Genomic DNA, 14,969 nt, shown 5'->3' with positions numbered 1-14,969 from the left:
AATTTGTGTGGAAAATTCACCCTCAATATCCTTTAAATATCTCCTCTTATCTTAAACCTGTGCCCTCTAGTAATATTCTCTCCTGCTCTGCGCCCCTCAATTTGACAAACTCATCCTTCAGCCAACACACACAAAATGCTGGTGGAACGCAGCATGTGAGGCAGCATCTATAGGGAGAGGCACTGTCAACGTTTCCGGCCGAGACCCTTCGTCAGGACTAACTGAAAGGAAAGATAGTAAGAGATTTGAAAGTAGGAGGGGGAGGGGAAAATGCAAAATGATAGGAGAAGACCGGAGGGGGTGGGTTGGAGCTGAGAGCTGGAAAGGTGATTGGTAAAAGGGATACAGAGCTGGAGAAGGGAAGGGATCATGGGATGAAAGGCCTAGGGAGAAAGAAAGGGGGAGGGGAGCACCAGAGGGAGATGGAGAACAGGCAGAGTGATGGGCAGAAAGAGAGAAAAATAAGTGGGGGGGAAACATCCTTCAGCCTCCTACCTTCTTATGAGAATTGATTACCACAGCCTATCTGATCTCCCTCTTACAACAACAGTTTACCACAGCCTATCTGATCTCCCTCTTACAACAACAGTCTGGCAAATATTTTCTGTACTCTGTTGCTCTCAAATGCTTGCAGTAGTGTGGCTTATCTAAATGTTCTGAACGTTGTGTAGGTTTTACAGACACTACTAGATTGTCCCTTGTGATCAAAGCTGTTTTGCTTCCTTTCAGAGGGTTCTAATACACCTGATTAGTCCAGTACAGGAACTGCAGACCCTGCCGTAAGTATACCAAATGATGTTTGATGAACCAGAGCAACTGTTCGAGAAATTGTGTACATGTTACAAAAGAACCCCAAGCTTTGCCTTCCTGAAAGCTCCGCAATCATTTTGAGTGGTTACAAACAATGGATTCCCAAGAAATAATGAAGATATTTCATGTTCACCAAGGAGATGTTGAACACACCTTCTCAATATTTGCTCCATACTGCTGGAAATAGGACCATAAGACACAGGAACAGAATTAGGCCATGCTGCTCCACAAAACCATCCTGGAAGATTTATTACCCCTCTCAACCTTTCGCTCGATAACCTTTGAAACCTTTACTAACCAAGAACTTATCAACCTCCACTTTAAATATACCTATCATCCATAGTATTCCGTGGCAATGAATTCCACCCTTTGGCTAAAGAAATTCCTCATCTCCATTCCAAAGCGATATTGGCCTCTGGTCCTAGACTCTTCCACTATAGGAAACATCCTCTCTACATCAACTCTATCTAGACCTTTTGATATTCAATAGGTTTCAATTTTATTGTCCAGGCCCAGAGCCATTAAACTCTCCTCATGTTAACCCTTTCACTCTTGGAATCATTTTTGTGAACCTCCTTTGAACCCTCTCCAATGCCATCCTTTCTTAGATAAGGGGCCCCAAACTGCTCACAATGCTCCGTGCAGTCTGACCAGTCTGAGGCTTATAAAGCCTCAGCTTTACATCTGTTTTCTTATTCTAGTCCTTTCAAAATGAATGTTAGCATTGTCTTCCCTACCATTACCGTTGACTCAACCTGCAAGTTAACCTTGCAGAGATTCCCAACTTTTTTTATGCCATGGACCTCTATCATTGACCATGGACCCCACGCTGGGGACCCCTGCTTTAGTCAAGTCGTCACTTTTATTGTAATTTTGACCATAACTGCTGGTACAGTACGTAGTAAAAATGAGACTTTTTCAGGACCATGGTGTTACATGACACAGTACAAAACTAGACTGAACTACGTAAAAAAAGAGGAAGCTACACTAGACTACAGACCTACACAGGACTGCGTAAAGTGCACAAAAACAATGCAGGCATTACAATAAATAATAAACAGGACAATAGGGCAAGGTGTCAGTCCAGGCTTCGGGTATTGAGGAGTCTGATAGCTTGGGGGAAGAAACTGTTACATAGTCTGGTCGTGAGAGCCCAAATGCTTCGAAGCCTTTTCCCAGACAGCAGGAGGGAGAAGAGATTGAATGACGGGTGCATGGGGTCCTTCATAATGCTGTTTCCTTTGCGGATGCAGCTTCCGTGATGGCGGGAAGAGAGACCCCGATGATCTTCTCAGCCGACCTCACTATCTGCTGCAGGGTCTTGCGATCCAAGATGGTGCAATTTCTGAACCAGGCAGTGATGCAGCTGCTCAGGATGCTCTCAATACAACCTCTGTAGAATGTGATGAGGATGGGGGGTGGGAGATGGACTTCCCACAGCCTTTGCAGAAAGTAGAGACGCTGCTGGGCTTTCTTTGCTATGGAGCTGGTGTTGAGGGATCAGGTGAGATTTTCTGCCAGGTGAACACCAAGAAATTTGATGCTCTTAATGATCTCTACCGAGGAGCCGTCGATGTTCAGCGGGGAGTGCCCTCCAGAAGTCAACAACCATTTCTTTTGTTTTGTTCACATTAAGAGACAGGTTGTTGGGTCCGTACCAGTCCGTTAGCCGCTACACCTCCTCTCTGTAAGCTGACTCATCGTTCTTGCTGATGAGACCCACCACAGTCGTGTCATCGGCGAACTTAATGACGTGGTTCGAGCTGTGTGTTGCAGCACAGTCGTGGGTCAGCAGAGTGAACAGCAGTGGACTGAGCACGCAGCCCTGGGGCGCCCCCGTGCTCAGTGTGATGGTGTTGGAGATGCTGCTCCCCATCCGGACTGACTGAGGTCTAAGTCTAGGATCCAGTTGCAGAGGGAGGTGTTCAGCCTAGTAGGCTCAGCTTTCCAATCAGTTTCTGAGGGATGTAGGGCATCCTACATGAAATTCTTCAGACCTGTTTAGAAAGTATTCCAAATCTTGCAATGCATTTCAGGAGTCAGATATCAGTCACATAAATGACATTGCCTGCCCGTGGCAGCAGTGTCTCCCCAGTGCTTTGAGGTGTCTACTATTGGTAGAAGCTAAATTGCCTATTCCTGTTGCATCAATTATCATCGTCTCCCAATCTGCCCTGTAGAGCAGCATATTTTCCTTTGTTTAGATTTAAAGCCTTAGTTCAGATTGAACTACATTACTTTACAACTTAATGTAAAATTCACTCATCTTATGACCCAGGGCACCATTACATGAGATTAATTAATTAACCCCTTCTCCCTGCACAATGCTAGATTTAAAATATTAAAAAATCCCCACCCTCATCCTAACAACTTTCACCAGGAACATCACTTGAATATCCTGTCTGGCTGCATCTTTGTGTGGTATGGAAGCTGCAAGACATCAGACCACAAGACAGAGGATAGTAAAAACCACCAAAAGGATCACCAGGGTCTCCCACTATTTGTGGCATTCACTGGGCACATTGTATATGAAGGGCCCAAGGCATTATTGAAGATCTGGATTAGGACTGCTAGACTGGGTAACAGCTTCTTCTCTCAAGTTGTGAGACTAATGAATGCCCACCACCAATGGGGTCTTGACACTAGCTGTTAACTTAATGTTCTGTTTGCAGTTTACCTGTGCTGTGCACTGCACATACATTTTGTATTATATATTTTAACTTATTTGTGGTAATACTTAGTTTTATGTGCTGTGCATAATATATGAATTGTGGGTGCACGGTGGTTTGGAGGAACATGTTTTCACTTGGTACAGTCAGATGATCATAAACTTGGAACTTGAGTTCCAAAGTTTCAGAAATATAGCCACACACTATTTTGCACATATTAGAACATACCAGTGGCAGTAGTCCTATAATTATTGTCTTTGAGGTGTTACGTACACGTGACTGGGGTTGAAGCTATACTGGACTTGAGGTAATGGTCTTGTGATGGTGGAGTGACGTCATTTTCCCGCCAGTAGAGGTCATGTGACAGATTTTTTTTACACAGGGTATAAATGGAGGACACCTCTCTGTGAGGAGGGGCAGTTCGTGGCTGGATTTGCCATGTTGACTCATGCCACTGCGTGATTTAATGTTACGACGCAGTTTAGTTGAAAGATGAAGTTTTATCTAATGCCTAAAGTTTAAAAGGTCATTGCCAGCAGTTTCTTTATAACACTGCTAGTTGAGAATCAGTGGAGAGTGAAGATCGGAGTTCGGGAGTTAAAAGATCGAGGAGAATCAATTTCGACGGTGAAACAGGTTCGACCTTGTTTAATCCTCATTCGGAAGGAATTCGTTGACTGTTCTCGTGTTAATCCCTGAGAAATAGCAGAAAGGATTGGGAACAGTTCTGTAAAGGAAAGGTCAGTGCCTTTAAGCCGTTTCATTTCCATCTTCGTGGGAAAAGTTCGAGTTGGGAACCGAAGCAACACGACGTGAAAGAGAATTTAAATCGTCTTAAAAAGTCTCTCCCTTAAATGGACTGTGAGCATTTTGATCTTTTGCAATACTACTTTGAAGAACTGTTTTTGCAACATCGTTTTAAGAACTGTTTAAGCTTCCTTGCTTTAAGAACTGTTTAAGCTGCCGCACAGCAGCTGATTTCCAGTTACGTTAGTGATTTGTTTACTTTTGGGGGGTTTGTTTTCAGTGTTTAATAAGCGTGTTATTTGTTATAAAAACCCCTGCCTAACTCATATATTTATTGTTGCTTGAATCCGTAACAGAGGTCTTATTGTTTTTCTTAAAGTCTCCATGTAGCACCTCATCCTACTTTCTTCCCAGCTGCCAACATAGGTCATATCTTCTTTACCCTCAGGATGCCTTCAGAATATACTGCAGTCATTCATATTGACCCTTGCCCCTGACACAAGGAAGGCAATATACCATTCTGGAGACATCCCTGCAGTCACTACTCTCACTCTCCTGTGGAGCCTTCCCCAGTAATACTCCCTGACTCTTCTGCTACACTGACAACTGCATTGATGCTGCCTCATGCACCCAAGCTAGCTCATCCATTTCATCATCTTTGCCTCTAACTTCCATCCTCCCTTAAACTCTCTCACCTCGCTCCCCTTTCTCAATCATTGTCTCTATCACTTTAGACAAAATCTCAACATATTATATAAACCTACCAATTCCCATAGCTATTTTGCCTATACTTCTCACTATCTCTTGTAAAAATACTATTCCCTTTTCTCACTTTCTTCTCATCCACTACATCTGACCCGAGGATGCAGATTCCCTTTCCAGGACATCTGGTATGTCCTTCTTCAAAGAATGGGACTTCCCAAACACTCCATCTTCCCACCACCTTAACAGTGTCCTTATCTACCACCCCATGATTCCTCCACAACTTCCATCATCTCCAAAGGGATCCTACGCTAAACATATCATGAGCCCACTTCCACATTCTGCAGGGATAGTTCCCTCCAAGATTCCCGTGTCCAAGTGTCCCTCCCACCACTTACCCCTGCAAGCGGCCTAAGTGCTACACCTGCCCAGTTAACTCCTCCATCACCTGTATCCAAGGTCCTAAACAGTCCTTCCAGGTGAGGCAATATTTCACCTGTGAACCTGCTGGGGTAATTTATTGTGTCCAGTGCTCCCGATGTGGCTTCTTTTACACCGGTGAGACACATCATAAATTGGTGGACTGCTTCGTCTCGGCCCAAAATGTCAACTCTTTATTCATTTCCATAGATGCTGCCTGACCTGTTGCTTCCCCAGCATTTTATGTGTGTTTCGTAAAACAAGGTTTAGAATTGAGGGAGAAAGCCTTCTGTCTCATCTGTTCTAACTTGTCTGATGTTTTGTGTGACCCCAGTTACCAACTTCACCAAGACACTTAATTCCACAGTCAATATTACCTCAGGCAGTTATGTTAACTTCATCTCTAAGTTTCAGACAGTTACTTGTAGTACATGCAATAAAGTACCTCACAAAACATGAACCCATAATGACAAGCAGATAATGGAAGCAAGCGTTGCTCAAAGCACAGTGGCATTGTCCAGCAATTTATTCATGATTTATAATGGACTCTATCAGATGTGCAGCTTTTCTGTAATCGAGGCATCTGCACAGGGAATATAGACAGATGGGAAAGACTAAGAATGGGATAGAATGTCCAGAGATAGTGGTGAGTAGGAGACCAGAAAATGAAGGTTGTAGATTTGTTCAGAACAGCATATCTCTGCACAGGAAATCCAATTTATTAAATGTTTAAATTGAGACCAGCACCAGTGACTCACAGCACCTAATGACTATGTCAACAAAAGTGGCTCAGTTTCCCATCTCCATTCAATGGAAGCCTCTCTGGCCCATAATCTCAGTTGATACCCCCACTACCGAAGGAGATCGCCACACTACATTCTCTCTTTCAACTGGATGCAAGAGATGCCACATCCAGTACAAGGAGGAGGAATTCATTACAGCCATCCTGAAAGCTCAAAACCAAGAATCAAATGGAGAAGCAATCAATCCGCTGGAGGAACTCCGTCGACATTTCTAATGTATAAAAACTTACTGAAGTTCTTTCAGGATATAATGGGCGCAGTGGATAGAGGGGAACAGATGGACGCTATTTACTTGGATTTCCAAAAGGTGTACAATAAGGTGCTGCATAAAAGACTTATCCATAAGATAAGGATGTATAGAGTTGGGGCTGATGTATTAGCATGGATAGAGGATTGGTTAACTAATAGAAAGCAGAGAGTTAGGATACATGTGTGTTGCTCTGGTTGGCTATCAGTGGTTTGCCGCAGGGATTGGTGCCGGGCCCATAGCTGTTCACGATATACATTAACGATCTGGAAGAGGGGACTGAGTGTAGTGCATCTAAGTGTGTGCTTGATACTAAATTGAGTGGAAAAGCAAAATGTCCAGAAGATGCGGACAGTCTGCAGAGAGATAGATAGGTTAAGTGAGTGGGCAAGGGTCTGGCAGATGGAGTACCATGTTTGTAAAACATAGAATGCGAGGTCATCCACTTTGGAAAGAAAAATTAAAGCAATTATTTAAATAGTTAAAAAAAACTGCAGCATACTGCTGTGCAGAGGGACTTCGGAATGCTTGTGCATAAATCTCAAAAGGTTAGTTTGCAGGTACTGCAGTCTATCAAGGCGGCAAATGGAATGTTGGCCTTCATTGCTAGAGAGATTGAATGTAACAGTGCTGAAACTGTACAGGGTGCTATTGCAGTCACACCTGGAGAACTGTGTGCAGTTCTGGTCTCCTTACTTGAAGGAGGATATACTGGCTTTGGAAGCGTTGCAGAGGAGGTTGATTCCAGAGATGAGAGGGTTAGATTATGAGGAGAGATTGAGTAACCTGTGACTGTACTTGCTGAAATTCAGAAGAATGAGAGATCTATAGAAAGATAAAATTATGAAAGGGATAGAGGCAGGAAAGTTGTTTCCACTGGTAGATGAGACTAGAACTAGGGAACATTTCCTCAAGATTCAGTGGAGTAGACTTAGATGAGGAGGAACTGCTTTTCTCAGAGTGGTGAATCTGTGGAATCTTCTGCCCAATGAAGCAGTGGAGGCTAACTCATTAAATATATTTAAGACTAGGTTGCATAATTTTTTTTATTGTAGGGGAATTAAGGGTTATGGGGAAAAGGCAGGTAGGTGGAGATGAGTCCATGGCCAGATCAGTCATGATCTTATTGAATGGCAGAGCAGGCTCAACAGGCCAGATGGCCTACTCCTGCTCCTATTTCTTATGAATTTTCACTTGAAACAGCCACAGATTTCCCTCAACAGATACTAACAAGTTTGCTGAGTTCCTCCAGCAGACTGACTGCTGATCAAAAATTAAATGCTTGAACATCTCAATTCAGTTTGGCAAACTGAATGTATTGCTTATACTACAGCTGTGGCCATTACAAACTGGTAAGCCAGTAGCTGACTAACACTTGAGGTGCCCCAAGGCAGACAAAATATGGTAAAGGTCCTAATACAGTTCTTACTCAGGCTCCTTCCCCTCTGCAATGTGGCACAGAGGTACTAGGGCAGGCCACCTTCCACCACACAGGACTCGCTGCACCTCTACCTGGGCAAGGCACTGAACAAGACCTCATCTAGCGTGTACAAAACGCGTCAGAAGATCACGGTGAAGACCAGCCGAAGCAAGGGGCAGAAAGACCAGACCAGGGGTACGTAGAAGAAGGGGGTGGAAAGGTCTGGTTTGAAAACCGAAAGATCGGGGGGGGGGGTGGAATGAGAGAAAGAGATCAGTCTTGAGGGAGGGACCTTCGGAAACGAAGGGGAAAGGCGTTACACGAATGCAGATGTTCCTCCAGTCCCTCAGCGTCTGGGGGAACTCCACACGTGAGGAGGGAAAGGGTAGTGAGGCCCGGGGGTGGGGGTGTAATTGAAGGGAAGACCTGGGGTAGATCGATCGGAGTGCCGGATCAATCAGGGGCCGGAAGAAGGCCTCAGAGAGGGCGATCGCCCGAGGGTAGAGTTTGAGCACCGGCCGGGCCCTGGGTGGGGGTGGGACAGAAAGATGTCGGCAAGCCTCTCCTCATCCCCACCGCCGCCACCCTCCTCCTCACCTCCCGCACGGAAGCCTCCTCTTCCACCGCGAACTCCTCGCGGTCCTTCGGCGTCTTCACCGTCACTTTAATCCGCCGCTTTCCAGAACCTTCCGCCATCCCTGCCCGCCCGCCCGACTGCTCGCGCACTGCCCGCCGGAAGCGGCCCCGGCTGCGCGCTCACTCGCAAACGCGTGCGCGCGCTCCCCACGCTTTCTAACCCGGGATTTGTGTGCGCGCTCCGCACAACTTCTTTCCTGGGATGTGCGCACTCTCTCTCCCTAGCCACGCCACCTCCCATCACCCTCAACCGCCGCTGACGTCATCGCGCCTCTTCCGGCCCTGTTTCCATGGGGACGGCCCACAGTGAGGCCTAGACGGTGAACCTGGATCCTCGGGGTTGACTTGCCGAGAGTGCCCGGAGGCAGGAGGTTGGATGAGAATGTCGCTGGCGCAGCGGGTGCTGCTAACCTGGCTTTTTAGTCTGTTCTTCCTGATCATACTGGTGCTGAAGATGGAGGAGACGCTGGGGTGGAGCTGGTTCCTGGTCTTCGTGCCGCTCTGGCTGTTCGACGCGGCGTTGCTGGTGCTGCTACTGGTCAGGCTGGCGGGGCAGTGCCGGGAGGCTCAGGAGCACGGTAGCGCAGCGGCAGCGAGTAGACTCAAGCGCCAGGCTTGGGGCCTGTTGGCCCTACTGCTGAAGTTAGCTTTCCTGCTGGCGCTAGCCGCTCGACTGCAGCGCCTGGCTGAGCTGCCTCTCTGTTGGGTGCTGGTCCCGCTCTGGCTACTGCTCCTCGGGGCTATTGGCGACATGGCGCACCACACCTTCACCGCCAGATCCGAGTGAGAGGGAGAGAGAGCGAACGCACACACCGGGGTAGAAGGCAACCCAGGGACGCATTTTCGCATCTCCAGAGCACGGCTTCAGGGCGGTGTTATTCCACCACTTGGCTGGATTCAATGACTCAGAAAATGGTCTGGACACTGGCTCGGAACTGTTTCGTTAACCTTGGGTTCATTAGCTCGGGACAGGCCTCCTTACTCCGGATCCCCTGGCTCGGAATTGACAGTGGCTTCTGTACTGAGTGGCTCTTAACAGTTTTCTAGACCTTTGATTTCCTGCCTCAGACTAGGACTGGATTGACCAGCCTGGGACCTTGAGATGAGCTTTACTCACGGGCTTGGGGGCAAGCCTCGCAACTCTGGATTCACGGGCTCTGAACAGATTACTGCAGCAAATGACAATTCCTTTCATATAATGTATTTATATTTCAGAAATAAAATCGAGGTGAAAAATGCAGCTTGTGTCAATTGAAGCCAATGCCTAGTCTGGATTTGTTTCTTGGCTTTTGGTTGACAACTTGGTAAGCAGCATGGCTTCAACTACTTTTCCTTCATTTAAGTATAAAGGGAAAGTATTAACAGCTTTGAAATTCAAGATGTAACAGCTACCAATGCAGGATAGGGCAACAAAGTCTCTAACGATGGGAACACAGCAGGTCAGGCAGAAAGAGAAGGCAGAGTTATTCTTTCATCTCTGGCATATTAACTGTTCCTCCCAGACCATTCACCCATCGCCTGTCTTGATTCCATTTGCCCTCCCCATCTCCCTATATGGTTACTTTCCTCACTTAATCAGACTGCAGTAACGGTAACCTTTCTCCCCACAGCTTATCATCCTCTGGCAGCTGTCTTCAGCCTCAATCCACCCTCCATACGCATCACACCACCTGTCTCCACCTATCACCCATCTGCCTGTCTCCCATCCACTCAACCCCCCCCCCCACATGGCAAGATCTGCCCAACTCCCTTCACACGTTTCAGTCCACCAGTCACCTCTCCTCTCTTTATATTGGCTGACTTCCCTCTCCACAGTCAGTGTTGATACAGGGAATTGGAATTGCGTTATTGTTTCAGCCCGAAACATTGGCTGTACTTTTTTACATAGATGTTGCCTGGCCTGCTGAGTTCCTGTTCTTTAGCCTGCTTTCAGGCTTTTAAATGTTATACCTGATGGAAGCAGGGAGAAGAGAGAATGTCTGGGATGGGTGGGGACTTTGATTATGCTGGCTGCTTTACTGAGGGAACAGGAAATGTAGACAGAATCCATAGAGGGGAGGTTGTCTTCTGTGATGTCCCAAACTTTGGCCACTACTCCCTGCAGTTTCTTGCAGTTGCCGAACCAAGCTGTGATGCATCTGGATAGAATACTTTCTGTGGTGCATTGAAAAATATCAGTGAACGTTGATGTAGACATGCTGAACTTCTTCAGCGTCTAGAGGAAATAGAGGTTTTGATTTGGAGAGCTTCCTGAGGATTGAAGGGTTGCAGATGTTGTTCTCTTATTCAAGAAAGGAAGTAGGGTTAGCCCAGGAAATTACAGACCAGTGAGTCTTACTTCACTGGTTGGTAAGTTGTTGAAGATCCTGAGAGGCATAATATGATTAGGAATAATCAGCATGGCTTTGTGCCTTATGGGCCTGATTGAAATTTTTTGAGGATGTGACTGAACACATTGATGAAGGTAGAGCAGTAGATGTAGAGTATATGGATTTCAGCGAGGCATTTGATAAGGTACCCCATGCAAGGCTTATTGAGAAAGTAAGGAGGTATGGGATCCAAGGGGACATTGCTTTGTGGATCCAGAACTGGCTTGCCCACAGAAGGCAAAGAGTGGTGTAGACGGGTAATATTCTGCATGGCAGTCAGTCACCAGTGATGTGCCTCAGGGATCTGTTCTGGGGCCCCTTCTCTTCGTGATTTTTATAAATGACCTGGACGAGGAATTGGAGGGATGGGTTAGTAAATTTGTTGATGACACAAAGGTTGGAGGTGTTGTGGACAGTGTGGAGAGGCTGTCAGGGGTTACAACGGGACATTGATAGGATGTAAAACTGGGCTGAGAAGTGGCAGATGGAGCTCAACCCAGATAAGTGTGAGGTGGTTCATTTTGGTAGATCAAATATAATGGCAGAATACAGTATTAATGGTAGGACTCTTAGCTGTGTGGAGGATTGGGAGATCTTGGGTCTGAGCCTATAGGACACACAAAGCTGCTGTGCAGGTTGGCTGTGTGGTTAAGAAGGCATACAGTGCATTGGTCTTCATCAACCGTGGGATTGAGTTCAAGAGCCAAGAGGTAATGTTACACCTTTATAGGACCCTGGTCAGACCCCACTTGGAGTACTGTGCTTAGTTCTGGTCACCTCACTACAGGAAGGATGTGGAAACCATAGAAAGGGTGCAGAGGAGATTTACAAGGATGTTGCCTGGATTGGGGAGCATGCCTTATGAGAATAGGTTGAGTGAACTCGGCCTTTTCTCCTTGGGGCGACGGAGGATGAGAAGTGTATCAGATGATGAGAGGCATTGATCATGTGGATAGTCAGAGGCTTTTTCCCAGGACTGAAGTAGCTAACACGAGCAGGCGCAGGTTTAAGGTTCTTGGAAGTAGGTACAGAGGAGATGTCAGGGGTAATTTTTTTACGCAGAGCTTGGTGAGTGCATGGAATGGGCTGCCGACAATGGTGGTGGAGGCGGATATGATAGGGTCTTTTAAGAATCTCCTGAATAGGTACATAGAGCTTAGAAAAGTAGATGCCTATGGGTAACCCTAGGTAATTTCTAATCTCGTCCCCAAAAGATCCTGCTTGATCTGAGTTCCCCCAGTACATTGTTGCTCCAGATTCCAGCGGTTGCAATCCTTTGTGTTTTCACTGTACCAATTTACCACCCCTTTCTTACGGCCTCCCCCACTCCTCGTCCAATGCCTGCAGTTTTGGAAAGCAGCCTCCAAAACCCATCACCAGAACCTATTCAATGGCACCTTTAATGTCGTGCCTGTTGATTTCTAAAGCCAGAACCAGTGGCAGAGTTATACTTATGCATGAGGTGAGGATTCCTCCATCCCTGAGGATCACTACAGTATAGTTCATGACAACTGTCAGTGATAATAAACCCCCATCCCCAACCTTCGACTGATAGTAATTTCCCTCTCTTGCTTTTATACATCATACTTTTTCCTCTCGTGTTTTCCAACCCCTCACTCTCTCTCGCTCACATTTTTCTCCCCGTTTCTCACTAGTTTTCATCACTTTCAGGATTTCCGTCCCCACCTCTCTTTCGTGTCTGCCTCCCTCTCTTTCACACTGTCATCCCCCCTCACGTTTTCCTCCCACCTTTCTCACTCTCGTGTTTTCCTCCCTCCCGCTATCATTTTCTCCCTCTTTCACTTTTGCCTCCTTCTCGCTTTCTCCTCCCTCTCTCTCATTTTCCTACTGCACCTCGCTCTCTCCTCCTGGTCTCCTCTCAGTCCCCCTCGCGTGCTCTCCTCGCCCCGGAGGGGATGGGTCTGTCACTGTATGGCACTGGGGTACAGTGCTGGTTGTGACTATCAATGAATTACATAGGGGTGCAGTAACTGGGGATGGGTCTGTCTGTATAACACCAGTGTACAGTAGCATTGAATCAGTCTGTCACTGTACAACAATGGGATACAGTGCCAGTGAGTACAGACCCACCATTGTGTGACTCTGGGATGCAATACCGGTGGACATGGATATCTTACTGTATAACACCAGGTACAGTACTGGTGGAGGTGAGTCTGTTATTGTATGACAGTGGGGTACAGTACTGGATGAGACTGGTCTGTCACTGTATAATACTGGGGTACGGTACTGGTGAGGATGGTTCTGTCACTTTACAACACAGCATTACAGTACTAGTGGGGATGGGTTTGTCACAGTATAACAACGGGGTACAGTGCCAGTGGGGACAGGTCTATCACTGTATAACACTAGGCTACAGTATTGGTGGAATCGAGTCTTTCACTGAATGACAGTAGGGTACAGTACTCCTAGGGACAGGTCTGTCACTGTATAACATTGGGGTACAGTATTGGTTTGGACAGATATTTTACTGTGTTACACTGGTGTACAGTATTGGTGAGCTTGTCTGTCACTCTATAACACTGGGGTACAGTATTGTTGACAGGTCTGTGACTGTATAATGCTGGGTTACTGTATTGGTGGAGACAACACTTACTGAATGACGGGGGTACAGTACTACTGGGGATGGGTGTATCAATGTATAACACCTGTGTACAGTACCAGGGGTTGCTCTGTCACTATAACACTGTGGTACAGTACCAATGGGAAAAGTTCTGTCACTGTATAACACTGGGGCACAGTACCAGTGTGGCTGGGAATGTCACTATAACACGGGTACAGTACCAGTGGGGATGGGTCTGTCACTGTATAACAGTAGGGTACAGTACCAGTGGGGATGGGTCTGGCACTGTATAAAACTGGGGTACAGTACCAGTGTGGCTGGGAATGTCACTATAACACGGGTACAGTACCGGTGGGGACGGGTCTGTCACTGTATAACAGTAGGGTACAGTACCAGTGGGGATGGGTCTGGCACTGTATAAAACTGGGGTACAGTACCAGTGGGGCCAAATGTGTCACTGTATAACACTGGCGTAGAGCACTCCTGGGGATGGGTCTGATACGCTTAACACTGGGGTACAGTGCTGGTGGTGACTAAGTATTTCAGTGAATTACACAGGGGTATAGTAACACCGGGGACAGGTCTGTCTCTGTATAAACTCGATGTATAGTAGCATTGAGTCAGTCTGTCACTGTATAACACTGTGATACAGTGCCGGTGAGTACAGACCTGGCACTGTATGACTGGGATACAATACCAGTGGGCGTGGATATCTTGCTATATAACAGCAGGTACAGTACTGGTAGGGACAGGTTTCTCACTGTATAAAAGTGGGTTACTGTACTGGTGGAGATGAGACTGGTCTGTCACCGTATAACACTGGGATACAGCATATATCTACGGTTCTGTCACTTTACAACACAGCGTTACAGTACTAGTGGGGATGGGTTGGTCACAGTATAACAACGGGGCACAGTGCCAGTGGGGACAGGTCTGTCACTACTTAACAATGGGATATGATCCAGTGGGGGCCTATCTGTCACTGTACAACACTGGGTACAATGCCTGTGGAGACAGGTCTGTAACTGTAAAACACTGTGGTACAGTATTTGTGAAGACGAGTCTGTTACCGAATGACAACTGGGTACAGTACTCCTGGGGACTGGTCTGTCACTGTATAACACTGGGATGAAGTACAGGTGGGAAGGGGCTGGCTGTAGAAGACTGAGGTACAGTGCCAGTAGGGGTGGGTCTGGCAAGGTATAACACTGGGGTACAGTGTTGTTCGAGGCAGGTCTTTACTGCATAACATTGGGATAAGGTAGCGGTGCAGATGTGTCTGTCACTGTATAACAGTGTGGTACAGTACCCATGTGGACATGTCTGTACCAATGGGAAAGGTTCAGTTACTATATAACACTGCGATACAGTATAGGAGGATATAAGACTGTTACTGTATAACATTGGGGTTTGTTACTACTGAGGATATGTCAGTATAACAACAAGGTACAGTACTCCGGGAATGGGTCTGTAATTGTATAAAACTGGGGTACTGTACTGGTGGAGATCGGTCTGTCATTTTTCAACAATATGATATGCTCCAGTGGGGAAGTGTCTGTTGCTGT

General features: G+C 46.6%; 2 protein-coding genes across 2 annotated transcripts in view; one reads left to right on the top strand and one right to left on the bottom strand.

Moving 5' to 3' along the window:
• Positions 1-8,560, bottom strand: part of ubqln4 (ubiquilin 4) — a 56,469-nt gene extending 47,909 nt beyond the window's left edge. Inside the window, exon 1 of the mRNA XM_073061334.1 lies at positions 8,416-8,560. Coding sequence (XP_072917435.1) covers positions 8,416-8,514 — 99 coding nt within the window. The 5' untranslated portion in view covers positions 8,515-8,560. The remainder of the gene's footprint in view (positions 1-8,415) is intronic.
• Positions 8,561-8,681: 121 nt separating this feature from the next.
• On the top strand, positions 8,682-9,694 carry LOC140735826 (transmembrane protein 60-like). The gene has a single exon (XM_073061335.1). It carries the CDS (start codon positions 8,831-8,833, stop codon positions 9,239-9,241), a length of 411 nt encoding a protein of 136 aa, XP_072917436.1. The 5' UTR covers positions 8,682-8,830; the 3' UTR covers positions 9,242-9,694.
• Positions 9,695-14,969: the final 5,275 nt, after the last annotated feature.

This window comes from Hemitrygon akajei, chromosome 11, assembly GCF_048418815.1.
Source record: "Hemitrygon akajei chromosome 11, sHemAka1.3, whole genome shotgun sequence".
NCBI classification, from domain to species: Eukaryota; Metazoa; Chordata; class Chondrichthyes; order Myliobatiformes; family Dasyatidae; genus Hemitrygon; species Hemitrygon akajei.
This window is presented reverse-complemented; position numbering and strand designations above follow the sequence as displayed.